Source organism: Epinephelus lanceolatus, chromosome 8 (assembly GCF_041903045.1).
Source record: "Epinephelus lanceolatus isolate andai-2023 chromosome 8, ASM4190304v1, whole genome shotgun sequence".
In the NCBI taxonomy this organism is placed as follows: domain Eukaryota; kingdom Metazoa; phylum Chordata; class Actinopteri; order Perciformes; family Serranidae; genus Epinephelus; species Epinephelus lanceolatus.
In genome coordinates, this window is record NC_135741.1 from 23656124 (window position 1) to 23675218 (window position 19095).

The 19095-nt window shown below is 41.6% G+C and overlaps 1 protein-coding gene across 1 annotated transcript; it reads left to right on the forward strand.

The window, feature by feature from the left end:
• The first annotated feature begins 1791 nt into the window (after positions 1 to 1791).
• senp1 (SUMO specific peptidase 1) lies at positions 1792 to 12125 on the forward strand. Its single transcript, XM_033629954.2, has 18 exons — positions 1792 to 2423; positions 2669 to 2727; positions 2835 to 3022; positions 3114 to 3189; positions 3293 to 3485; positions 3603 to 3741; positions 3830 to 3948; positions 5464 to 5747; positions 5908 to 5971; positions 6182 to 6220; positions 6325 to 6409; positions 6520 to 6660; positions 7113 to 7241; positions 7396 to 7599; positions 7693 to 7772; positions 9471 to 9555; positions 10762 to 10857; positions 10939 to 12125. Exons 1-18 carry the CDS (start codon positions 2290 to 2292, stop codon positions 10999 to 11001), a joined length of 2178 nt encoding a protein of 725 aa, XP_033485845.1. The 5' UTR covers positions 1792 to 2289; the 3' UTR covers positions 11002 to 12125.
• Positions 12126 to 19095: the final 6970 nt, after the last annotated feature.

Consider the following 19095-nt stretch of genomic DNA (forward strand, 5'->3'; position numbering starts at 1 on the left):
TCTTGGTGAGACTTGAACCATGGTCACCAGACTGATTTTCATTTCCACCACTGTGGAACCACTTCTGTCTGGATTCTTGCACCTAATTTTGAACCATTCAGAGCATTTCTACCAAAAATAAATTGATCAGAAACACAAAGTTGATTCTTTGAACATGTCATATTCTACAGGTTGAAAAGAAAGGATGGAGAGGGCAACAATAGAGGAGTCATGTGAGAAATCACCACGCAAAAAAGAGTGTGCAGTGGTGTCATTAGTCATGCTTGTTTTTTGGGCAAAAACAAATATCTGTAATAACAGAACAAAAGCTGACAAATCCTTCATTACAATGGTTCAACAAAACTGGTGGAAACATGGGCTGGTTGACTAGATAGCGCCAAAGTTCCGAGAGCCCTGAATGAAACCAGTTCAAGAGCCAGAGCTCATTTGGTGGAACGGGGTATGAGAGGCAAAAGATTTGCCCACGGAACCAAGCCACAAAATATGTAGTAAATAGAGTATAGGCTACATAGGTGTTTGAACTGAAGACAAAACACTTTTCTCAAATTATTAGAAACCCCCCCACCTATTTTAATATCAGCGCTAAGCTGCACACCATTTTGATGGTGTTGGTTAACTGACCCCAACCATACCACGCAAAATACTCTGCTGGGTAGAAACAACAAAGCTAAATATGCCAAATATATCATCATCATCGACATTAAGATTAATTAAGACAGTATGAGGAAAATACTGTAGAACAAAAAATTACTTTCAACCTCAAAAATTAGTCTTGACAGGAAAACTTTAAAGTGTATGAGACATCAGTTTGTCCTTTGGCAGGCGGAGAGGGACCATCACAGACTATGTGCATGAGTTTCATTGTTCTGTCTCATTTCTGATTGGTGCAATTTAAAGAATAACTTTTAACTATCCTATTTCCCCGTGTAAATTGGTCAAAGAGACTGATGTGAACAACAATTTTTAAAATTGGTCTAGTAATGAGCGAGTGGGCAGCAGCCAGCAGCCACGCAACAGGCTGTAATTGAAGACATCTTGTGACATCTTGTGAGATTTCAGAGCAGTGAGGCAATAACAAACAGACCGGATCAAATGAAAATTAAAGAGACACTTCAGGCACTTATAATAACAATCTGAGCTACTCTGTGGTGAAAATAACCACATTTAATGGACATACAGTGACTGTGTTCAATTGCCCCTTGTTCTTCCATTATAGTGTGTTACTGCTCCCTCAATACTGGACCAAATTCAAAAATAGTTGTTCACATCAGTCTCTTTGACCAATTTACACAGGGAAATAGGGTCCAGGTTGAAAAATGCCGAATTATCCTTTAAGATGTCACAATTGACCCTGGTCTCCCCTATAGCAGAAAGCGAAAGGCTACTGTGCTGAAAACCATTTTGATCATGTTATGTCTCATTTTGAATGATTAAGACGTGGGAATTCACACTGTGACTCTAGCCTAGCCTCTAGCCTGTGTTTTGCATAAAATTCGATTATTTCATTCAAAATCTATTTACAAAATTCAGAAAACACAAGATCGGCTTTTCCTCCACGCGCAATTGTGTCCGTGCGTGAGTGCGAAAGACACACAGAAGACATGAGAGTGACAAAAATAGTAGCCTAACGCTAAATAATCGCGTGCATGTGGTGTGTACATGTGATAAAATTGTGTTCAGAAGTCAATGCCGGCGGCCGTGACGTGATATTAAATGGTCTCCTCCAGTCTGCAATCAACCAGTAGATGACGGGTACACTCGAATTTACAGCATCCAGTCATCCAATCACAGCGTGCATTGATGGAGCGTCTTGTTCAGCCATGTTGTGGTTTTGAATGAGGAAGAAGCGGGAGATAACATTCTTCAACGAGTTTATATGCAATTTAAAGTCACGTTCAGGATATATACATGAGTTAGGCCGTGACTCAAAATGATAGCCGTTTTTCCGAACGCGTTGGTTGCGACTTATCGCATTCCTGCTGGGATTTAAACATACTTCCATAAATTAGCCGTTTAGCTAACAACGTTAGCTAGCGAGGCAGTTAGCATAGTGTGCTAGCTAGGCAACTAGCGAGTTCCCAGCTAACTAGCTAACGGTTAGCTCGTTTCCTGCGAAAGTAAAATGATAATTGTGAGGAGTATTAGCCTTTGAAATAGCCTCCGCTAACCTGCCTCGGTCGAATGAAGCGCATTAGCTTCCTCTGGTTTGACTATATTGACAGGCAGACTGAAAGCAGCTATAGCGATTTATTTTTAAACCAGCGGCGTTAATTCCCAAACTTTTGAGCCATGTTGAATAAAATCTACGAATGGATTGAAACAAGCTTTGCCAATCTTCGCAATGGTGTACCAGCTGCGGAGCACTCTGATGCACACCGGGCACCGAGGGAAAGTCCGATAAGAAGGAAAAGACCAATTGAATGGTATGAACTGTTCCCAGCATGATTCCCCAGTGTAACCGCAAGTCAGTGGGTTTAAAAAGACCGACCCCAATTTACTTTGAAGTTATTGTATGTGACAGTGTTACTACCGCTGCTGTTGGACCGCCATTCTAAGCCTTGCTGTGCATTTACGGTATCAAACATTAGTCATTGTGAGAAGAAAGTGTTCATTTTAATTTCTGTGTTATTAACTGTAAGTCACGGTATCAACCTGTTTTTGCCTTTAGTTTGGAGGATGGACATAACATCGCACAAGATGGCTTAATCGTAAAGAAATCTCGAATGGGTAATCACTCACTTTGTTACATATTGTGGTGTGAGTATATGAGATGATATAGTTAAATCAGATCCACCCTGCTTACAGTCTTGCTCGTCTGTTTTGAATTAATCCAGGAGATCTTATTGACACAGTCAAGGTTGCAGCTGAAGGGGTTAAGAATCACAGCTCAACTGTGGCTACATGGATGAGGAACAATGTGAGCCCTACCTTGAGAAATATACTGCCTGCCTCCCCTGGTCCTCCACCTGGAGAACCCCAGCCAGAGCCCTCAACATCAGCAGCAGTCTGGGCCAGGATGCCGGTAAGGAATGAATGTTTGGGGCCTGACTGTTGAGACGCCACACATTTTTTTCTGCCTTTTTTAATAATGTCATATATGTGTTTATTTTAAGGTTGTTGACAGGAACTGTCTGGATGAGACGTTTGCTGCTCCCTCCACAACTTTGGAGTGGAAAACATCCAAATCAGGTTAGATGGTGACTCGAAATGTTGTTTAAGCTTTTGCATCAAGGTTGCTGATGTTTGTGCAGTAGTAAGATAATAATGTACTGTTATATTTCCCCAACTCTAGAATGGTTGCGCAACGAGAAGTCCGTTATGGGATCAAAAGTCTGTAGGCGTCAAGTGTGCATGAGTCCTACACATCGTGAAGTGCCAAAAACAAATGGGCACTCAGTAAACTTGCCACCCTCTTTCACCCCAAAGCTGCACCCTTCTCCACGGCTAGGCAGGCCTCTAAACCTCCGACCATACACCACACCAAGGTATTCCTCACATCTTTGTCCTTCTAGAAAATATTTCAATTGCTGTCTTTTTGTCATATGATGTGTCATTATACAGTTTGATGTTTTAAATGCCTCACTGTCATTTTGTGTCTGCAGTTTGTCTAGTGGAGCGGCAAGCAGCTCCTGCACCAGCATGTATGAGAAGACCTTTCCCATCAAAGTAGTGCAGAGCCCAACACACAGCAACTCATCTGGGCGCGTGCACAGTGCCAGACGCCACTGTACAGCACAGGAGGTCAGACATCATGAAAAATGTACTTCCTTCTGACTCAGTTGTTGCCTTTCTCTGTCATTTTCATGGTTCTTCTCTGTGTGTTGTCCAGTCTGTTTGTGAAGAGGAGAAAGAGGTCTACAGGCAGCTTCTGACCATGGTCTCCGGTGGTCAGTCATCTTTCCTTCACAACGGCAGCTCACATGGCATCGTGAGGTCACACAGAGATTTGTACGTATTCATACAAATACAGTAGACTTAAACAATGCTGTAATTAAACTCTTAATGCTAATGTAAAGGAATACAGAGTACAGACATTTTGGCAGAATTCAGTCACAGGCCAGTGGGGGGCTCCAAAAGCTTATAGACTCAACAGTAGTACTTTATCCAAACCTCTAATTTTCATGTCAATTGCTCACTGTGTGTAGCCTTGAAGTTGTTGAGTGATCCTGAGTGGTAGTCACATGTATGCTTTGTAGCTAGAACTGGCATGCAAAGAATACAACTATTAGTATCCATCTTTGCTGCAATCACAAACTCTCCCTGCATTTAATACATTTTAATAGTTCTGTGTCTATCCTTGATCACTTTGAGTTTTCTGGACTGCATGTAGATTAGGGCTAGGGTAAATAATTGATTTTTTGATGCATTACGATTTGGAAGATTCGGCATTGATTCACAAATCTTAATGATTGAGTTTCTAAATGTTTATTAATAATGTGATGTTGACAGAGCGAAAGAGGTGGAACTCAATCACCTGGTCAGTGCAGCACCTGGACAGTTTACAACGCGGACATAAAGTTAACTTGTATTTCATCTTCACAAAAAGCAGCAGTTAGAGGCCTGTTTTGATTTAATGTCTAAATAATTAAATTTGCAAGACAAACGTGAAGTATAGTGTGAAAACTTTCTATGCCAGACAGGGACATTAACGAAGCAGAGCAGCAATCAGCAGTAAGGTTATCAAACGAGACCAACACCCGGTGCAGCATTAAGCAACTTAAATCAACTCTGTACTCAGTCTGTTTCACCGTAAACACCCAGCGGCTGGCCCGCCCGCTCACCGTCTTGACTTTCCCTGGCGCTCATAGAGAAAGAGCCTACACGCTGCTCTGGCGCTGAAGACATAACATTTTAAGCAACACAGCGGAGCGTTACACTTCCTCCTCATTTTGATATTGTCATACTGGTAGGAGACTGTCTGGTGCTTTCTAAGTAATGAATTTATACAGTTTAATTTTTAAAAAAAGTATTATTTAACATCACGTGAATTGCATTGCATTTCTGGTGAAATATTACACTATGCAAAAACTGAACACCACGCCAGCATAAATATCCTCAGTGGGCTGGCTAAGCGACCATAGATGGGTACAATCTGACTGGTCCCCTCTTGTTTAAAGTTAGGGTATAGATGCATTTCGGCTTCTGTGTATTTGAATATAAAAGGGTCCTGGACAAGGGCCACACTGTATACATGTAAATTCATCTGTTCATCTTTTGTGGGTCATTACAAAAACAGTGCATTATATTTTAAAAGTAGTAAGTAGTCACACAGTGAGAAAATAAATCATGTAGGCCTTTAGAAATCCAAAATTTTAATGAATCAAGATGCATCGGTAATCGTTTTATAATAAATTGTTACCCTCTGAATCATAATCAAAGCGTATCCCGAGACGCCTAAAGATTCCCACCCCTAACGTAGATAATGTCTGCTTTCTCATCTCACCCGTGTCGCTCTCTCATCAGCACCAGCTTCCTGACCACCAGCCGCAGACTGCTACAGTTCTCTTCTCCTGCTGGGTCAGCAGCAGGAGAAACTTCAGAGGGACCCAGCAGCCCCCCCAGCCCGAGGGGGATGTCTAGCCAGAGCTCCAGCAACCTCCCCAGCCCACTTGGGGCCTCCAGCAGGCCAGGGATCCAGTCATGGTCTCTGGACACGGACCTCAGCTCCAGCAGAGCAGCTACTCTCACATCAGTTCCCTCCCCATCTGCTCTGCAGGATAACTCCTCTCAGGACACACAATCATCAGGTAAAATTTCTCACCCAGTTGTGCACTTAATAAAAATAAATATAGCCATTGTGAAACAGATATATCTGGCTATATGATATATAGATATCACAGGTGAATTGAATATTTCCTTGCTTTTGTATTTCTAGTTGGGTTGTAATTTCCTTGTCTTTTCTTGCAGCGCATGATGGTGACTCTGTAATTATTGTAAATGAACAAAAGGGTAAAAAGCAAAACAGCTCAAGGTTAGTATTTGTGTCGGTCAGTGTTGATATTTTGTTTCTTACATTGTTTTATCACAAGCTACATTTCACTGTAGTAAATAGTGACGCAATGTCTAATATGAGTAAACAAGCTTTGTCAAAGACATATATGTCAAAACTTTTTATTTCAAATGTTGTTAATTTTAACTCACTGATTTTCATATACAATAACATATTTCTCTGTCTCAACAGTGTGCCATGTTTCCAAGCCGAGTTATGGATCAAAGAACTGTAAGTACACACCAGTGTATCTAATTATATTATTGATCCATTATTCACTGATAATATGTTTGAACAGAGTAAAATATATATATATTTTTTTTTTTTCACTGTAGGACTAGTATGTATGACTCCCGGGCGAGAGAAAGACGGAGACAGATAGAAGAGCAGGAGGCCCTGGCTGCCCAGCTGCTGCGACAGGTAAGCATGCACCACTGAAGCCCTCCTTTCAAATTCAGTGTTATATTATCCATTGTTTCTCGTCCTTTTTTTATCCCACTAACTTGTGTCACGTTATTACTGGCTCCCAGCGCCTGTCTGAAGAGGGGCAGCGCAGCCCAGATGTGGAGGTCCACGTTCGAGTTCCTTTGGAGAAGGAGGTTCCTTTGACTCTTGTGATAGAAGAACCGAAGCCTTTGGAAGAGAAACCAGAATTTCCTGAACTCACAGAGGTGTGGAGCATGCAGTGTTTGTCATGTGTAGAAATTATTTTAATGACCCACCAAATAGACCTGCTCCACTTAGAAGATTATGTATTTATTTTTATGAAGAAGAAAAGCAATTGGAAGTAAAGAGCGGGCAAAGTGTTTGCCTGAATGGTGTTCTATCGTGCATGTTGGTTTATTGTAAATTCCCTCAAGCTGATATTAAGTGCGCTATGCAGCCTAAATTAAGTGGTAGTTAAGTAAATAATCTTTCCCCACTATTTAAGTCACCGTTTTTGATTTAAAATAATAAAACGGGACATAATTAAAATTCTAGAATTCAAAATAAAACAGGGTGTTATAACTATTGGCTATTTTGTTTCTGCAGGCTGTCAAGCTGTATGATTTTTGGGGCAAATTCATATGTAATGAATATAACATATCCTGCTTTTTTACATATGTGCTGTCTCTCTGTTTAGGAAATGGAGGGTGAAGTGAACAGGGCGCTGAGAGGGGCTAATCATGAAGTTTTAAGTGAAGGTTTTGGTCTCAGCCTGACTCGCAAGGATCTGCAGACCCTCAGCAACCTCAACTGGCTCAATGATGAGGTGAGTACATGTTAGAAAAAACATGACCTAGATTATATTGTGTATGTAATAATTGTTGCAGAACTGAGCCATACAGTTTTGATTGTTCACTTAATTCAGAAACTAGTAGTAGTAGTAGTAATAGTTCAGAAACTCTGCCTCCTTTCTCTCCAAGGTGATCAATTTTTACATGAACCTGCTGGTGGAGCGCAGCAAGGATCCCAACCTGCCATCAGTCAATACGTTCAACACCTTTTTCTATCCCAAGCTGCGCAGCAGCGGCTATTCTGCTGTCCGCCGCTGGACCAAAAAGATGGACATCTTTTCTAAAGACATCCTGCTTGTTCCTGTCCACTTGGGGGTGCACTGGTGCCTCTCTGTAAGCCTCAGTTACATTATTGTGAACCTGGAAATAACAGTCTTGGAATTTATATATTTTGTACATTTTTAATCGTGCAACTCTTTCTCTCAGGTGGTGGATTTCCGCAAAAAGGCTATCATGTACTTTGATTCTATGGGAGGAAGCAACGATGAAGCATGCCGAACATTGTTGTAAGTTTCAGTATCAGATATGTTTGTTTGTTACATGAGATATACACTGCTCAAAAAAATAAAGGAAAACTAAAATAACACATCCCAGATCTGAATGAATGAAAAATTCTTATTAAATACTTTGTTCTTTACATAGTTGAATGTGCTGACAACAAAATCACACAAAAATTATCAATGGAAATCAAATTTATTAACCCATGGAGGTCTGGATTTGGAGTCACACTCAAAATTAAAGTGGAAAAACACACTACAGGCTGATCCAACTTTGATGTAATGTCCTTAAAACAAGTCAAAATGAGGCTCAGTAGTGTGTGTGGCCTCCACGTGCCTGTATGACCTCCCTACAACGCCTGGGCATGCTCCTGATGAGGTGGCGGATGGTCTCCTGAGGGATCTCCTCCCAGACCTGGACTAAAGCATCCGCCAACTCCTGGACAGTCTGTGGTGCAACGTGGCGTTGGTGGATGGAGCGAGACATGATGTCCCAGATGTGCTCAATTGGATTCAGGTCTGGGGAACGGGCGGGCCAGTCCATAGCATCAATGCCTTCGTCTTGCAGGAAGTGCTGACACACTCCAGCCACATGAGGTCTAGCATTGTCTTGCATTAGGAGGAACCCAGGGCCAACCGCACCAGCATATGGTCTCACAATGGGTCTGAGGATCTCATCTCTGTACCTAATGGCAGTCAGGCTACCTCTGGTGAGCACATGGAGGGCTGTGCGGCGCCCCAAAGAAATGCCACCCCATACCATTACTGACCCACTGCCAAACCGGTCATGCTGGAGGATGTTGCAGGCAGCAGAACGTTCTCCGCGGCGTCTCCAGACTCTGTCACATCTGTCACATGTGCTCAGTGTGAACCTGCTTTCATCTGTGAAGAGCACAGGGCGCCAGTGGCGAATTTGCCAATCTTGGTGTTCTCTGGCAAATGCCAAACGTCCTGCACGGTGTTGGGCTGTAAGCACAACCTCCACCTGTGGACGTCGGGCCCTCATACCACCCTCATGGAGTCTGTTTCTGACCGTTTGAGCAGACACATGCACATTTGTGGCCTGCTGGAGGTCATTTTGCAGGGCTCTGGCAGTGCTCCTCCTGTTCCTCCTTGCACAAAGGCGGATGTAGCGGTCCTGCTGCTGGGTTGTTGCCCTCCTACGGCCTCCTCCACGTCTCCTGATGTACTGGCCTGTCTCCTGGTAGCGCCTCCATGCTCTGGACACTACGCTGACAGACACAGCAAACCTTCTTGCCACAGCTCGCATTGATGTGCCATCCTGGATGAGCTGCACTACCTGAGCCACTTGTGTGGGTTGTAGACTCCGTCTCATGCTACCACTAGAGTGAAAGCACCGCCAGCATTCAAAAGTGACCAAAACATCAGCCAGAAAGCATAGGAACTGAGAAGTGGTCTGTGGTCACCACCTGCAGAACCACTCATTTATTGGGGGTGTCTTGCTAATTGCCTATAATTTCCACCTGTTGTCTATTCCATTTGCACAACAGCATGTGAAATTGATTGTCAATCAGTGTTGCTTCTTAAGTGGACAGTTTGATTTCACAGAAGTGTGATTGACTTGGAGTTACATTGTGTTGTTTAAGTGTTCCCTTTATTTTTTTGAGCAGTGTATATTCAGAGAGCTAAATGTATTTTTATGATCCATCAAAGTGTGTGTAAAGTAATTCATTTTTGTTTCCCCAGTGATTACCTGCAACAGGAAAGTAAGGACAAGAAGGGCAAGGAACTGGATACCTCAGGCTGGACTATGCACAGCAAAAAGCGCAATGTAAGTCCTAAACACATGAGGTATAACTAGTTGTGCTGTGTCATCAAACTGCATGTATTTAGGAATTTTGGGATAGGTTTCCATTATGAATAGAAAGTTTCAGGTTGTAGTTCTTGGAGCAAATCGTGCTTTCATCCTTAGTCAGCTTGTCCAGCCTCATGCTGCACTGCGGCATTGTTAACCAGTGACCGAGAAGACGATCAAACTTAACTATCTCGAGGAAGTAAAAGTCGTAACAAGGTTTCTGCAGGTGAATTTGAGGAAAGATCATTTGAGGGATCATATTCATGATATTGTTTTGTTTACTTTTTCCAGTTATTTTATTTGCACCACCTTTGTAGTTTTGCAAATGATTAGATGACATCAGCTACTTGTAAAGTTTTCTTCAAGTTTTGTGTAAAGCCTGTTGTGAATTCTAGGTAGCTAATAGTTAGTTTGACAAATAATGGGGCTTGTGAACAGGGGGAAAGCCTCTCCCAGCACTACATGAGAAGGAAAAGCCTATAAATCATCTGCTGGCATACAGCCTACTTTGTTTCCCTGGCACATCCATCAAGCGGGCAATATTGGGAAGCAGCACATCTCCTCGCTTCAGAATGATGCACCTGTGGAAAAAGTCTTAGTTTACTGGTTGCTGGTTGTATCTACAGCACAACCGTAGGGCCCACTAGTAGGTCACCTGCAAAATTACCATTTGATGATAAATTACTCACTGTGTGTTGCCTTGAATTAGTGAAGAAAACCTGTATTTTCTCACATTCCTCTACAGTGAACAGAGAATCCAGAAAAGGCAAACATTGGTCATGAATTCTTTTAATCTTAATTTAGTAATTTGTTGTGTTTCTCTTTAAAGCCCAGTTCAGGCCAAAGATTCACGACAAGTTGAGTTGAAACATACAAGTACTTGCAATGCGCCATTCTGCAACGTTCTAAAAACCTGCGGGTTCACAGCAATGCAACTAGATAAGACAGTGAATCATCAACTGCTGCCGAGCAGAATTTATTTATGCTTTTGCACTGTCAAGAACAAAATGTCTCATGATACTGGATGCTGGTCTAGGAAAAACTTCACACTAAAACATGAGAGGAAGTGAATTTTCAAAGCTAAATCTTAGCAGTTCGTAAAGTAATTGTTTTTTATCATTGTGACATTCACTTTGCATCATGGAAGAGCCAACAACATCATTATTCCTCCTTTGCCCTCAGGAAATCCCACAGCAGATGAATGGTAGTGACTGTGGAATGTTCACGTGCAAATATGCAGATTACATTACCAAAGACAAGCCAATCACGTTCACACAGGTAATCACAAGCAAATATTTATCTAGTAATTATCATTGTAGTAGCCTAAAATGTCTTACGTGGCCTCTCTTCTCTTCACAGAAACACATGCCCTACTTCAGGAGAAGGATGGTTTGGGAGATAGTGAACCACAAGCTGTTGTGATATTAGCGTGGTTGTGAACTTGTATAGTCAGCTCGCTACGTGAGGAACACGAGTCACAACGATGGCTGAGCTACGTTAAATAGCAGGATCCACTTACAGACATCCTGCTCTGGGAAAGACTTGCACACCAGCTCATCAGATCAGGAACCAGCTCTGCTACTTTGCATCCTTTAATGTCAATCAAGCCCTCAGCTGACTGTAGCTGACGGGATGTTGCTGGAGCACCAAGCACTGCCTCCTGGTCCTCTACTCCACTCTGTTGTTTTTTTGGTGCACCCATGGAGTATCAGTAAAGCAGCTGAAACGCTGCGTGTTCTGAATCGCCCAGCCAGAAATGTACTGACTTACAAACCATACTCTGAGCTGCAATGTTCAGCTTGATGCAGACATACAAAGTTTACATGTTTATGTCTTACAGGGATGTGACTGCATAATGCTGCATCATTTTTATAACGACAGTAACGCTACATTTTGTTGTCACTGTCAATGTTTGATACTCGTGGTACTTTCAAATGAAAATTGACTTCACCGGGAAAACTAAAATTTAAGTGGCATCTAGTCTTAAAATCTGTCTCTTTGGAACTGGGCATGAGACTTATTCTGCTTTTGTTTTTCTCCTTAATATAAACATTTCAACTAAAATAACTATTTTTGTAATTTGTTTGATTAAAAGGCACAAAAGACTTAAAACATTGCCTCAGAGTATGATTTATAATGAACGTAGAGTGTTTGATCTTGCCACGGACTTGCAAGTGGAACAAAACAGTCTTAGTTACAACCTAAAACAGCAGGGGTAAAAGAAAAAACCCTTATCTTGATAAAAATCGATTGTAAATTGAAGTTCAAAGTCTATTTTATGTATTTCAGAGTCTCTTTTCTTTTACAGCAACTTTTGGGCATATTCAGTATATTTTGAACTTTGTACATAGTTAAGACATATACAGCCTCTTGAACAGTGTAATATACTTTTTCTTTACGTATTTCGTATCTATTTTTATCTAGATTCAAGTCTGTTTTAGAAATAAATTCTCATGTATTGTGACTGTTCATTGTGTATTACCTCAAGATTATTTTGGGTTTGGTATAAAAAACTGCCACATTTGATAAACATGAGAGAACCTGGACGTGTGTCTCGGCTTTTTTTAAAGTGCGTCATGTCTTTTGTAAGATATTAGTTACATTTTTAATAACTAGGGTTTTTCTATGAAAGGGACAAAGATATGCATCACGGCACAGATAAATGTTTACTGAGGAGCAGTCGTTTGATGCACAAAAGAAACAGACAAGACTGGGTAGATATCTCTGAACAGACCCCATATACGACTTGGATTATATTCAGCGACCTTCTGCTAAAAGATTTATAAATATTTACCATAAGTGGCAATAGTTCTCGTCAATGTAGACTCTTTTGTCTCATTTTTTTGTATTAATTGATCTATATGCAGAAAGCAATCTGCTGTCACTTGGTTGTGTGAGCAATTAGGTGTGAAAAGAACATTTTAAAAAAATACTTACTAGATGAATCATTTTATCTTATCCATATCCATCTTATTGTTAACCTATATGAGGATTTATCTCTCAAAACGCCACAGGCCTAGAGAACTGATATAAAGGAGGTTATTTATGAAGGCTGTATTTACAAGTGGGTCTCTGCTCCCTGCTGTTCCACTGAGGTCTTCACATGGCAACAGGTTTGGAGTCAGAGGTGCAGGTTGCTGCAGGAGGGTGGAGATGGAGCTACAGTTACAAGAATCTGTAGGCATCAGTGAGGGAGTCTGGTTTAGTCAGTTGGCGATAGTTTGACAACAGCCATCTGCCAGAATCTGCAGGTGGAGGCGGAGGTGTAGGTTGCTGGCAGAGGCTGGATTAGGTGGAAGTTTGGCTACACCAGTCTGCCAGAATCTGCAGGTGGAGGCGGCAACTGCAAGTTGCTGTCAGAGGCTGTAGATAGAGGTCTGGCCAGTTTCACTCTCATGGCGGCTGTGACAGGCTTTGAATGTAGGGTGGAGCAGGACACTTTAGAGGCGGTAGCTGGAGGTTTGGCAGGAGCTCTCTGCCAGAATCTGCAGGTGGAGGTGGTGACTGCAGGTTGCTTGCAGAGGCTGTAGGTGGAGGTTTGGCCAGATTAACTCTCATCGTGGCTTTGACAAGCTTTTGGTGTAGGGTGGAGCAGGACACTTTAGAGGCAGTAACTGGAGGTTTGGCAGCAGCTCTCTGCCAGAATCTGCAGGTGTAGGCGGAGGTGCAGGTTGCTGGCAGAGGCTGGATTAGGTGGAGGTTTGGCCGCAGCTCTCTGCCAGAATCTGCAGGTGGAGGCGGTGACTGCAGGTTGCTGGCAGAGGCTGTAGGTGGAGGTGTGGCCAGTTTAACTCTCATCGTGGCTTTAACAGGCTTTTGGTGTAGGGTGGAGCAGGACAGTTTAGAGGTGGTAGCTGGAAGTTTGGCTACAGCAGTCTGCCAGAATCTGCAGGTGGAGGCAGAGGTGCAGGTTGCTGGCAGAGGGTGTAGTAGGTGGAAGTTTGGCTACAGCAGTCTGCCAGAATCTGCAGGTGGAGGTGCAGGTTGTTGGCAGAGGCTGTGGATGGCAGAGCTTGAATCTGACCGTGGCTGTTAGAGGCTATGAATGTAAGGTGGAGCAGGAAACTTTAGAAGCTGCTGGTGGAGATGTTTGTCCAATGTCTGCAGGTGGAGCATGTGGCAGCAATTGGCTGGTAACAAACAAAACAACAAACAACAAACACAACTTAACTTAAACTACAAACTATTTACATATTTGAGCTAACACGAGTAATATTCAGTGCTTAGCTCATGTCTGTGGCGGTCTCCAGGGCTTTGGTTCGCCTGAAGTGTCCACCTCATACTGGGGAGGATAGTGTTCAACCCTGTATGACGCACCCACACGAACCAGTCCGTCCCCACGGACTGTTTTGGTGAGCGTTGGATGCTCCAGACGCTCCCAGAGCCTCTGCTTGATGCGCCTCCCCAACGCCAGACTGTAAGGATGCAGCCGGCCATCCAGGTACCTGTGAGGAGCAGAAGAAACAGAAATTAAATCATAATGAAATATGTGATTAAAAACCTTCACTGGCAGTTTGATGATTTTGACTCAAACATACCTCAGCATGCAGTGGCGTGCACAGACTTTTTGAAGGGCAGGGGCAAAAAAAAAAAAGGGCACATACAGCGCGTTCTCGCCACTGAAGAGGGCGCTAAGTTCTGGATGTTTTCAAGGGCACTTTAGACATGTTTATATGTTATACAAATGGCACATTACATAGCCTTAAAACAGACTAACTAGACAGACTACTCAAGTTAGTTTGTAGTTAGGATCAGCATCCACAAGAACTGTGTAGATTCAATGTTGTACTGTGAAGAACACACAGAGACATGGATGTATGAAGGAAATAAATCCCTGGGGGGGTCAGGGGGTCCTCCCCCAGAACATTTTCAATTAAGTAGATGCCATTTCCTGTGTTCTAGTGCATTTTAACACAATATTAGCACCAGATAATCCAAACTGGTTCTGTGAGATGTAGTTCTGGCTCAATATAGATCAACTGTGGCACTGTCTGCGGGCTGCAGGCCTCCTGGCTCTCTGTGGCCTGCGTGCAGAAGGCTGCAATACACAGTCATGTTAGTATGAGGCTTCACAAGTACAGTAAATGAGCATGATTAGTCCTTTCAACAAACTGAGTTTTTCTTCCTTAAATTACCACAAACTACTATGTTCACATATCTGCTGGGAATCACACAGTAAATTCATGTACTTCAGAGTTGGACCCATGGCTACACTTAAATTCACAATATTACTTTGTACCCTAGCTGGAAGCTGGCTGATATACACTTGTGATATAAATTATTTTATAAGACACAAGTTGATTCAATGATTATTTTTTCGGCGAGGCAGCCATTTTGAATGTTTTTGTTTATTTTTAAATGAACAGATGAATTGATCTGGTACAGTCTCCCCTGAGGTTAATAAATAGTATTTTAATATAAATATTCTCACTCTCATATACCATGTGATCTACAGGGTGGGGAGGAGTATATGAAAGCAAATAAGAGAAATAGCCTAAGTATTTTAATTTTAACAGCCACTACTTGAATCTCAACTAATAAGCTGTTGAAATGTGACAGATTTTCTGTAAACTATCTGGACTATCCAGATAAAGTGTTACTAATATAGTACTTTGAAAACCATGTATCTGATTTTTTTGTTCTGAATTCATCTCTTTGATATTAAAATGTCAAATTTTGTGAGTTTCAATTTCAAAGGCCTGTTAACAATGTATGTGTGAACTCTGAGGGCTTTCAAAGCCTCGACGGTAAAACACAGAAAAACAGTCACAGTGTTGAAATCTTACAGTCTCCATGATGGAAGTTAGTTGAGTCGCTGCCCGTGAGTGTCTGTGAGACTGATGTCCTCGTCGGGATGCAACAAGTCCTCAGCAGAAGCGTTAAGTTGGATGAAATCGTCGATTGAGAGCTGAGAGAAAACTTTTCTGACCGCTGTCGGCTTTGTTTGTGTTAAAATGATGATCTCGTGTATAAATGATGCACCTGGAGACAAACCATAGCAACCGTGGAATCCTTCACCTCCATTTTATGCACGTGTGATGTCACAGTCACATCTCACCTCTGTGATCTAAAGTCTCATCCAATCATGTTCAAAAGGCCTGAGATCAAGTCCATATCTAACTATGTAGATGCAGCCTCCACACCTGACTGCGTCCTCACTCATACTGCCTGCTACATGTTCAGTCTTATCAACAGCTGAGGCCTGCTGATGGGGGGTCTGCAACTATTTGACACAGCGACTTGGGCTAACTGCAACCTCATGTAGTACTGTATTATAAACTGTTGATAGAATATTCCTTATTTTTATTCAGCTTGCCTCAGAGTTGCCAGCATGTATATTGAGTTTTGTCTCTTTCACTTTGCTCTATGACACTTTAGAATGCCCGTCACATTTCAGTGTGAACGTGATAAGGTAGATTCTGTGATGGGATAAAGTGACAAGTTTTTCCAATAACTTGACATCACTGAGAGTTATATGTTGGTTCACCGTGACTGTTTTTATTTTTGTCTTTTCTTTTTGAGTTATTCGATATTTGCAGTCATTTCACAGCAGCTGGATCGATATGTGCGTCTCCACTTTAAAGAGGCGCTGTGCGCATTTTACGCACGTGGCGCAGCGCCAGTAACTGCATTAATTAGGCCTATTTTAATTTATCACCACAGGATGAGTGAGGATCTAACGGTGAGTGACCTTGATAGCTTTCTGGATATCAGACAGTTTTGCTTTTACACACAGATTCCAGGGTGATTTAATAAAAACATGTGGAACACAGCAGACGTCCTCTGGATGAGTTGTCGGGGCATTTTATCATGATTAAGAAAAAAAAAAAACAACTCAATTTTTGCGTTGCTAAAATGTGACGTCACTGTGCGCATCGAAGCGCAGCATCCATTTACCATATCCACCTTTTAACACATTGCCAGACTTTGCAGTGGGCCTACAGATTCAATCCACTGATCTGCCCAACTATTGCTTTTATTTGTCACATTTTTGTTATTTAAAGTAAATAAAGATGATTGTTCACAGGGATGTACCTTAGGGACTTTGCTGAAACTCTGCAGCTTCTCACTGACTTTGGACTTTGACAAGCCAGATGGATTACTGCACTTTTATGGAGTAACATGGATACACTTTATATTGGAATGTGGATATGAGAACTGGCAGCCTGTCTAGCTTTGGAGAGGTGAACATATCATGAAAAGGAAAGAAAGTATTTTCCTTGCTTGTGGAGCCCCTATATAGATTTTTTGGGAACTCATAATTTTGAATGATTTGAAATGGTATGGAAACTATACATGGATCATCTCTTTTACAGGATATACTGAACTAAAAGTTAACACAGTTTCTTCTCACGGGTTTAAGTTAAACAGAAGAGTTTTTTCATGTGCTCAGTGGATATATTTTTGTCAAATTTTGGTTTTCAGGACAGCTGATGCAACAGTTGGTTTGCACAACCAAAGACTTTCTGCACAAACCATCAAAAACGTCTCAGTGAAGCTCATCTGCATGCTCGTTGCTGCATGTTGCCTATGAATTTTATGTTAATTTCACTACCATGAGCTGTCGTCAATGCCATTTATGTTCATTTGGCAGTACATCCAACCGTTCTCACAACTGTAGACTATGAGCAACCCCGCCAGCTCAGGACCTCCACATCCGGCGTTGTCACCTGCCAGATTGTCTGAGACCAACCAGCCAAACAGCTGATACAGCAATTCATTTGCACAACTGCAGAATTTTTGCGCAAACCATCTCAGAGAAGATCATCTGCATGCTCGTCATCCTCACCAGGGCTTTGACCTGACAGCAGTTTGTCGTCCGACTTGTGCGGTTGTGATGCTGGTTGGATGTACTGCCAAATTTACAGAAACATCGTTGGAGATGTTTTACAGTAGTGAAATGAACATTAGGTTCACGGGTATGCCAATGGCAAGTTCCCTCAAAACTTGCAACATCTGTGGTTTCGTGTTGTGTGATCAAACTGCACATTTCGGAGTGGCCTTTTATTGTGACATCCCAGGACACACCTGTTTAGTAATTATACAGTTTAATCAGCATCTTGATATGCCGCACCTGTAAGATGGATGGATTATCTGGAAAAAGGAGATGTTCACTAACACAGGTTTTAACAATTTTGTCATCAAAATGTAAGAGAAATGTATCTGTTGAGTGCATAAACAAGTATTTGAAAACGTTTGAATATTTGTTCAGTGTATAATCTACCAATGGTTCGCTGTTTAACAAAAAGCACACAAACCACAGTGAAAAAATTTTATTAAAAAAATGACAAGTTCAAAATCAAACCAAGTTAAAAGTTTAATAGCTGTTGGGTTTTTTTCTATGAAGAAGACAAAGACCTGCATCATGGCACAGACAGACAAACATTTACTGAGGAGAGGTCGTTTGATGCACAAAACAAACAGAAGACTGCACAGACATCTCTGAACATGAGTTACAAACTGATCCCATGTGTAACTGTAATATTCAATGACCTTCAGCTAAAAGATCTCTAAACATTTAGCAGCAATAGTTCTTTAGACTCAATAAGCCACCGCTCAGTTTTTCTTCAGTATTTTGGATTCTTAAAAAAATGGAATGACAATGGAGCACAAAATATTAAAGATGAAATGATTTCTTTGCTTCATAGATCTATGTTCAGAGTACTTTGATATAACAAAAATCTTTTCATCATTAACAGTGCATAAAAAAAAAAACAAGCCCATCAAATCTGAGTAGCACTTCACTATCCCTTCCAGTGAAATCTAAGGCATTTCTGTGAAGTTTAATTTTCTCCTGGAAATGAAAATGTCCAACTGCATCAATTACTCAGCAAGAAAGATAGTTAACAAACAGGACCAGACACACAGTCTAACCAGAACATAAAAATTGAAGCTGGATGGAATGGTGAATTACAGCTACATGGTTTAAAAAAAAAAAGCTGGGTAGACAAGTGGGCAACACCCGCCTTCATTCACATAAAGCTCACCTGCCGTATATTTTACTCAAAGTTCCTACATTTTTACAGTCATATTAACAACCACATTTTGGTATGAAATAGTTCCCTTTTAACGCAGCAATTTTACCAACAACTAATGAACCCACGATGAATGTGTCAGTCAGAAAACAAACAAATCTCAACGTATGTAAAATGAAAATGTTAAAAGCCAGAACGTGACGTCGTATTGTGAGGTGATCCATCGTCGTAATGTGAGGTGTCTCTTGGATATCTGTAGTATTGCATTTATAAGGATAATAAATTAATTGCATAGATCATCAGACCTTGGGCGTGTTTTCCGAACATTGGACGGAAGAGTTAAAGGATGTGGACACAGTACCAGCTGTGAAGAGCCAAGAGACCTCGTGTAGTCGGTTATTGCCTGTGAACCTTGTACACAAACTGAATCTACATCTCTCTGGCAGGATGAGGTAAGTCGAGGTTTTTAAACATATATTTCTCTTACGTTGTTCCCAACTGCTTGGGGCACAACTCTGTAACAATGCGTCTGAACCTAGCA

Excerpts from the sequence above, each read along its gene's own strand:
- senp1 (XM_033629954.2), top strand. The coding sequence starts at position 2,290 with ATGTTGAATAAAATCTACGAATGGATTGAAACAAGCTTTGCCAATCTT. Across the intron at positions 3,190-3,292 it reads GTGGAAAACATCCAAATCAG|AATGGTTGCGCAACGAGAAG; the intron begins GTTAGATGGTGA and ends CCCCAACTCTAG. Across the intron at positions 6,221-6,324 it reads GAGTTATGGATCAAAGAACT|GACTAGTATGTATGACTCCC; the intron begins GTAAGTACACAC and ends TTTTCACTGTAG.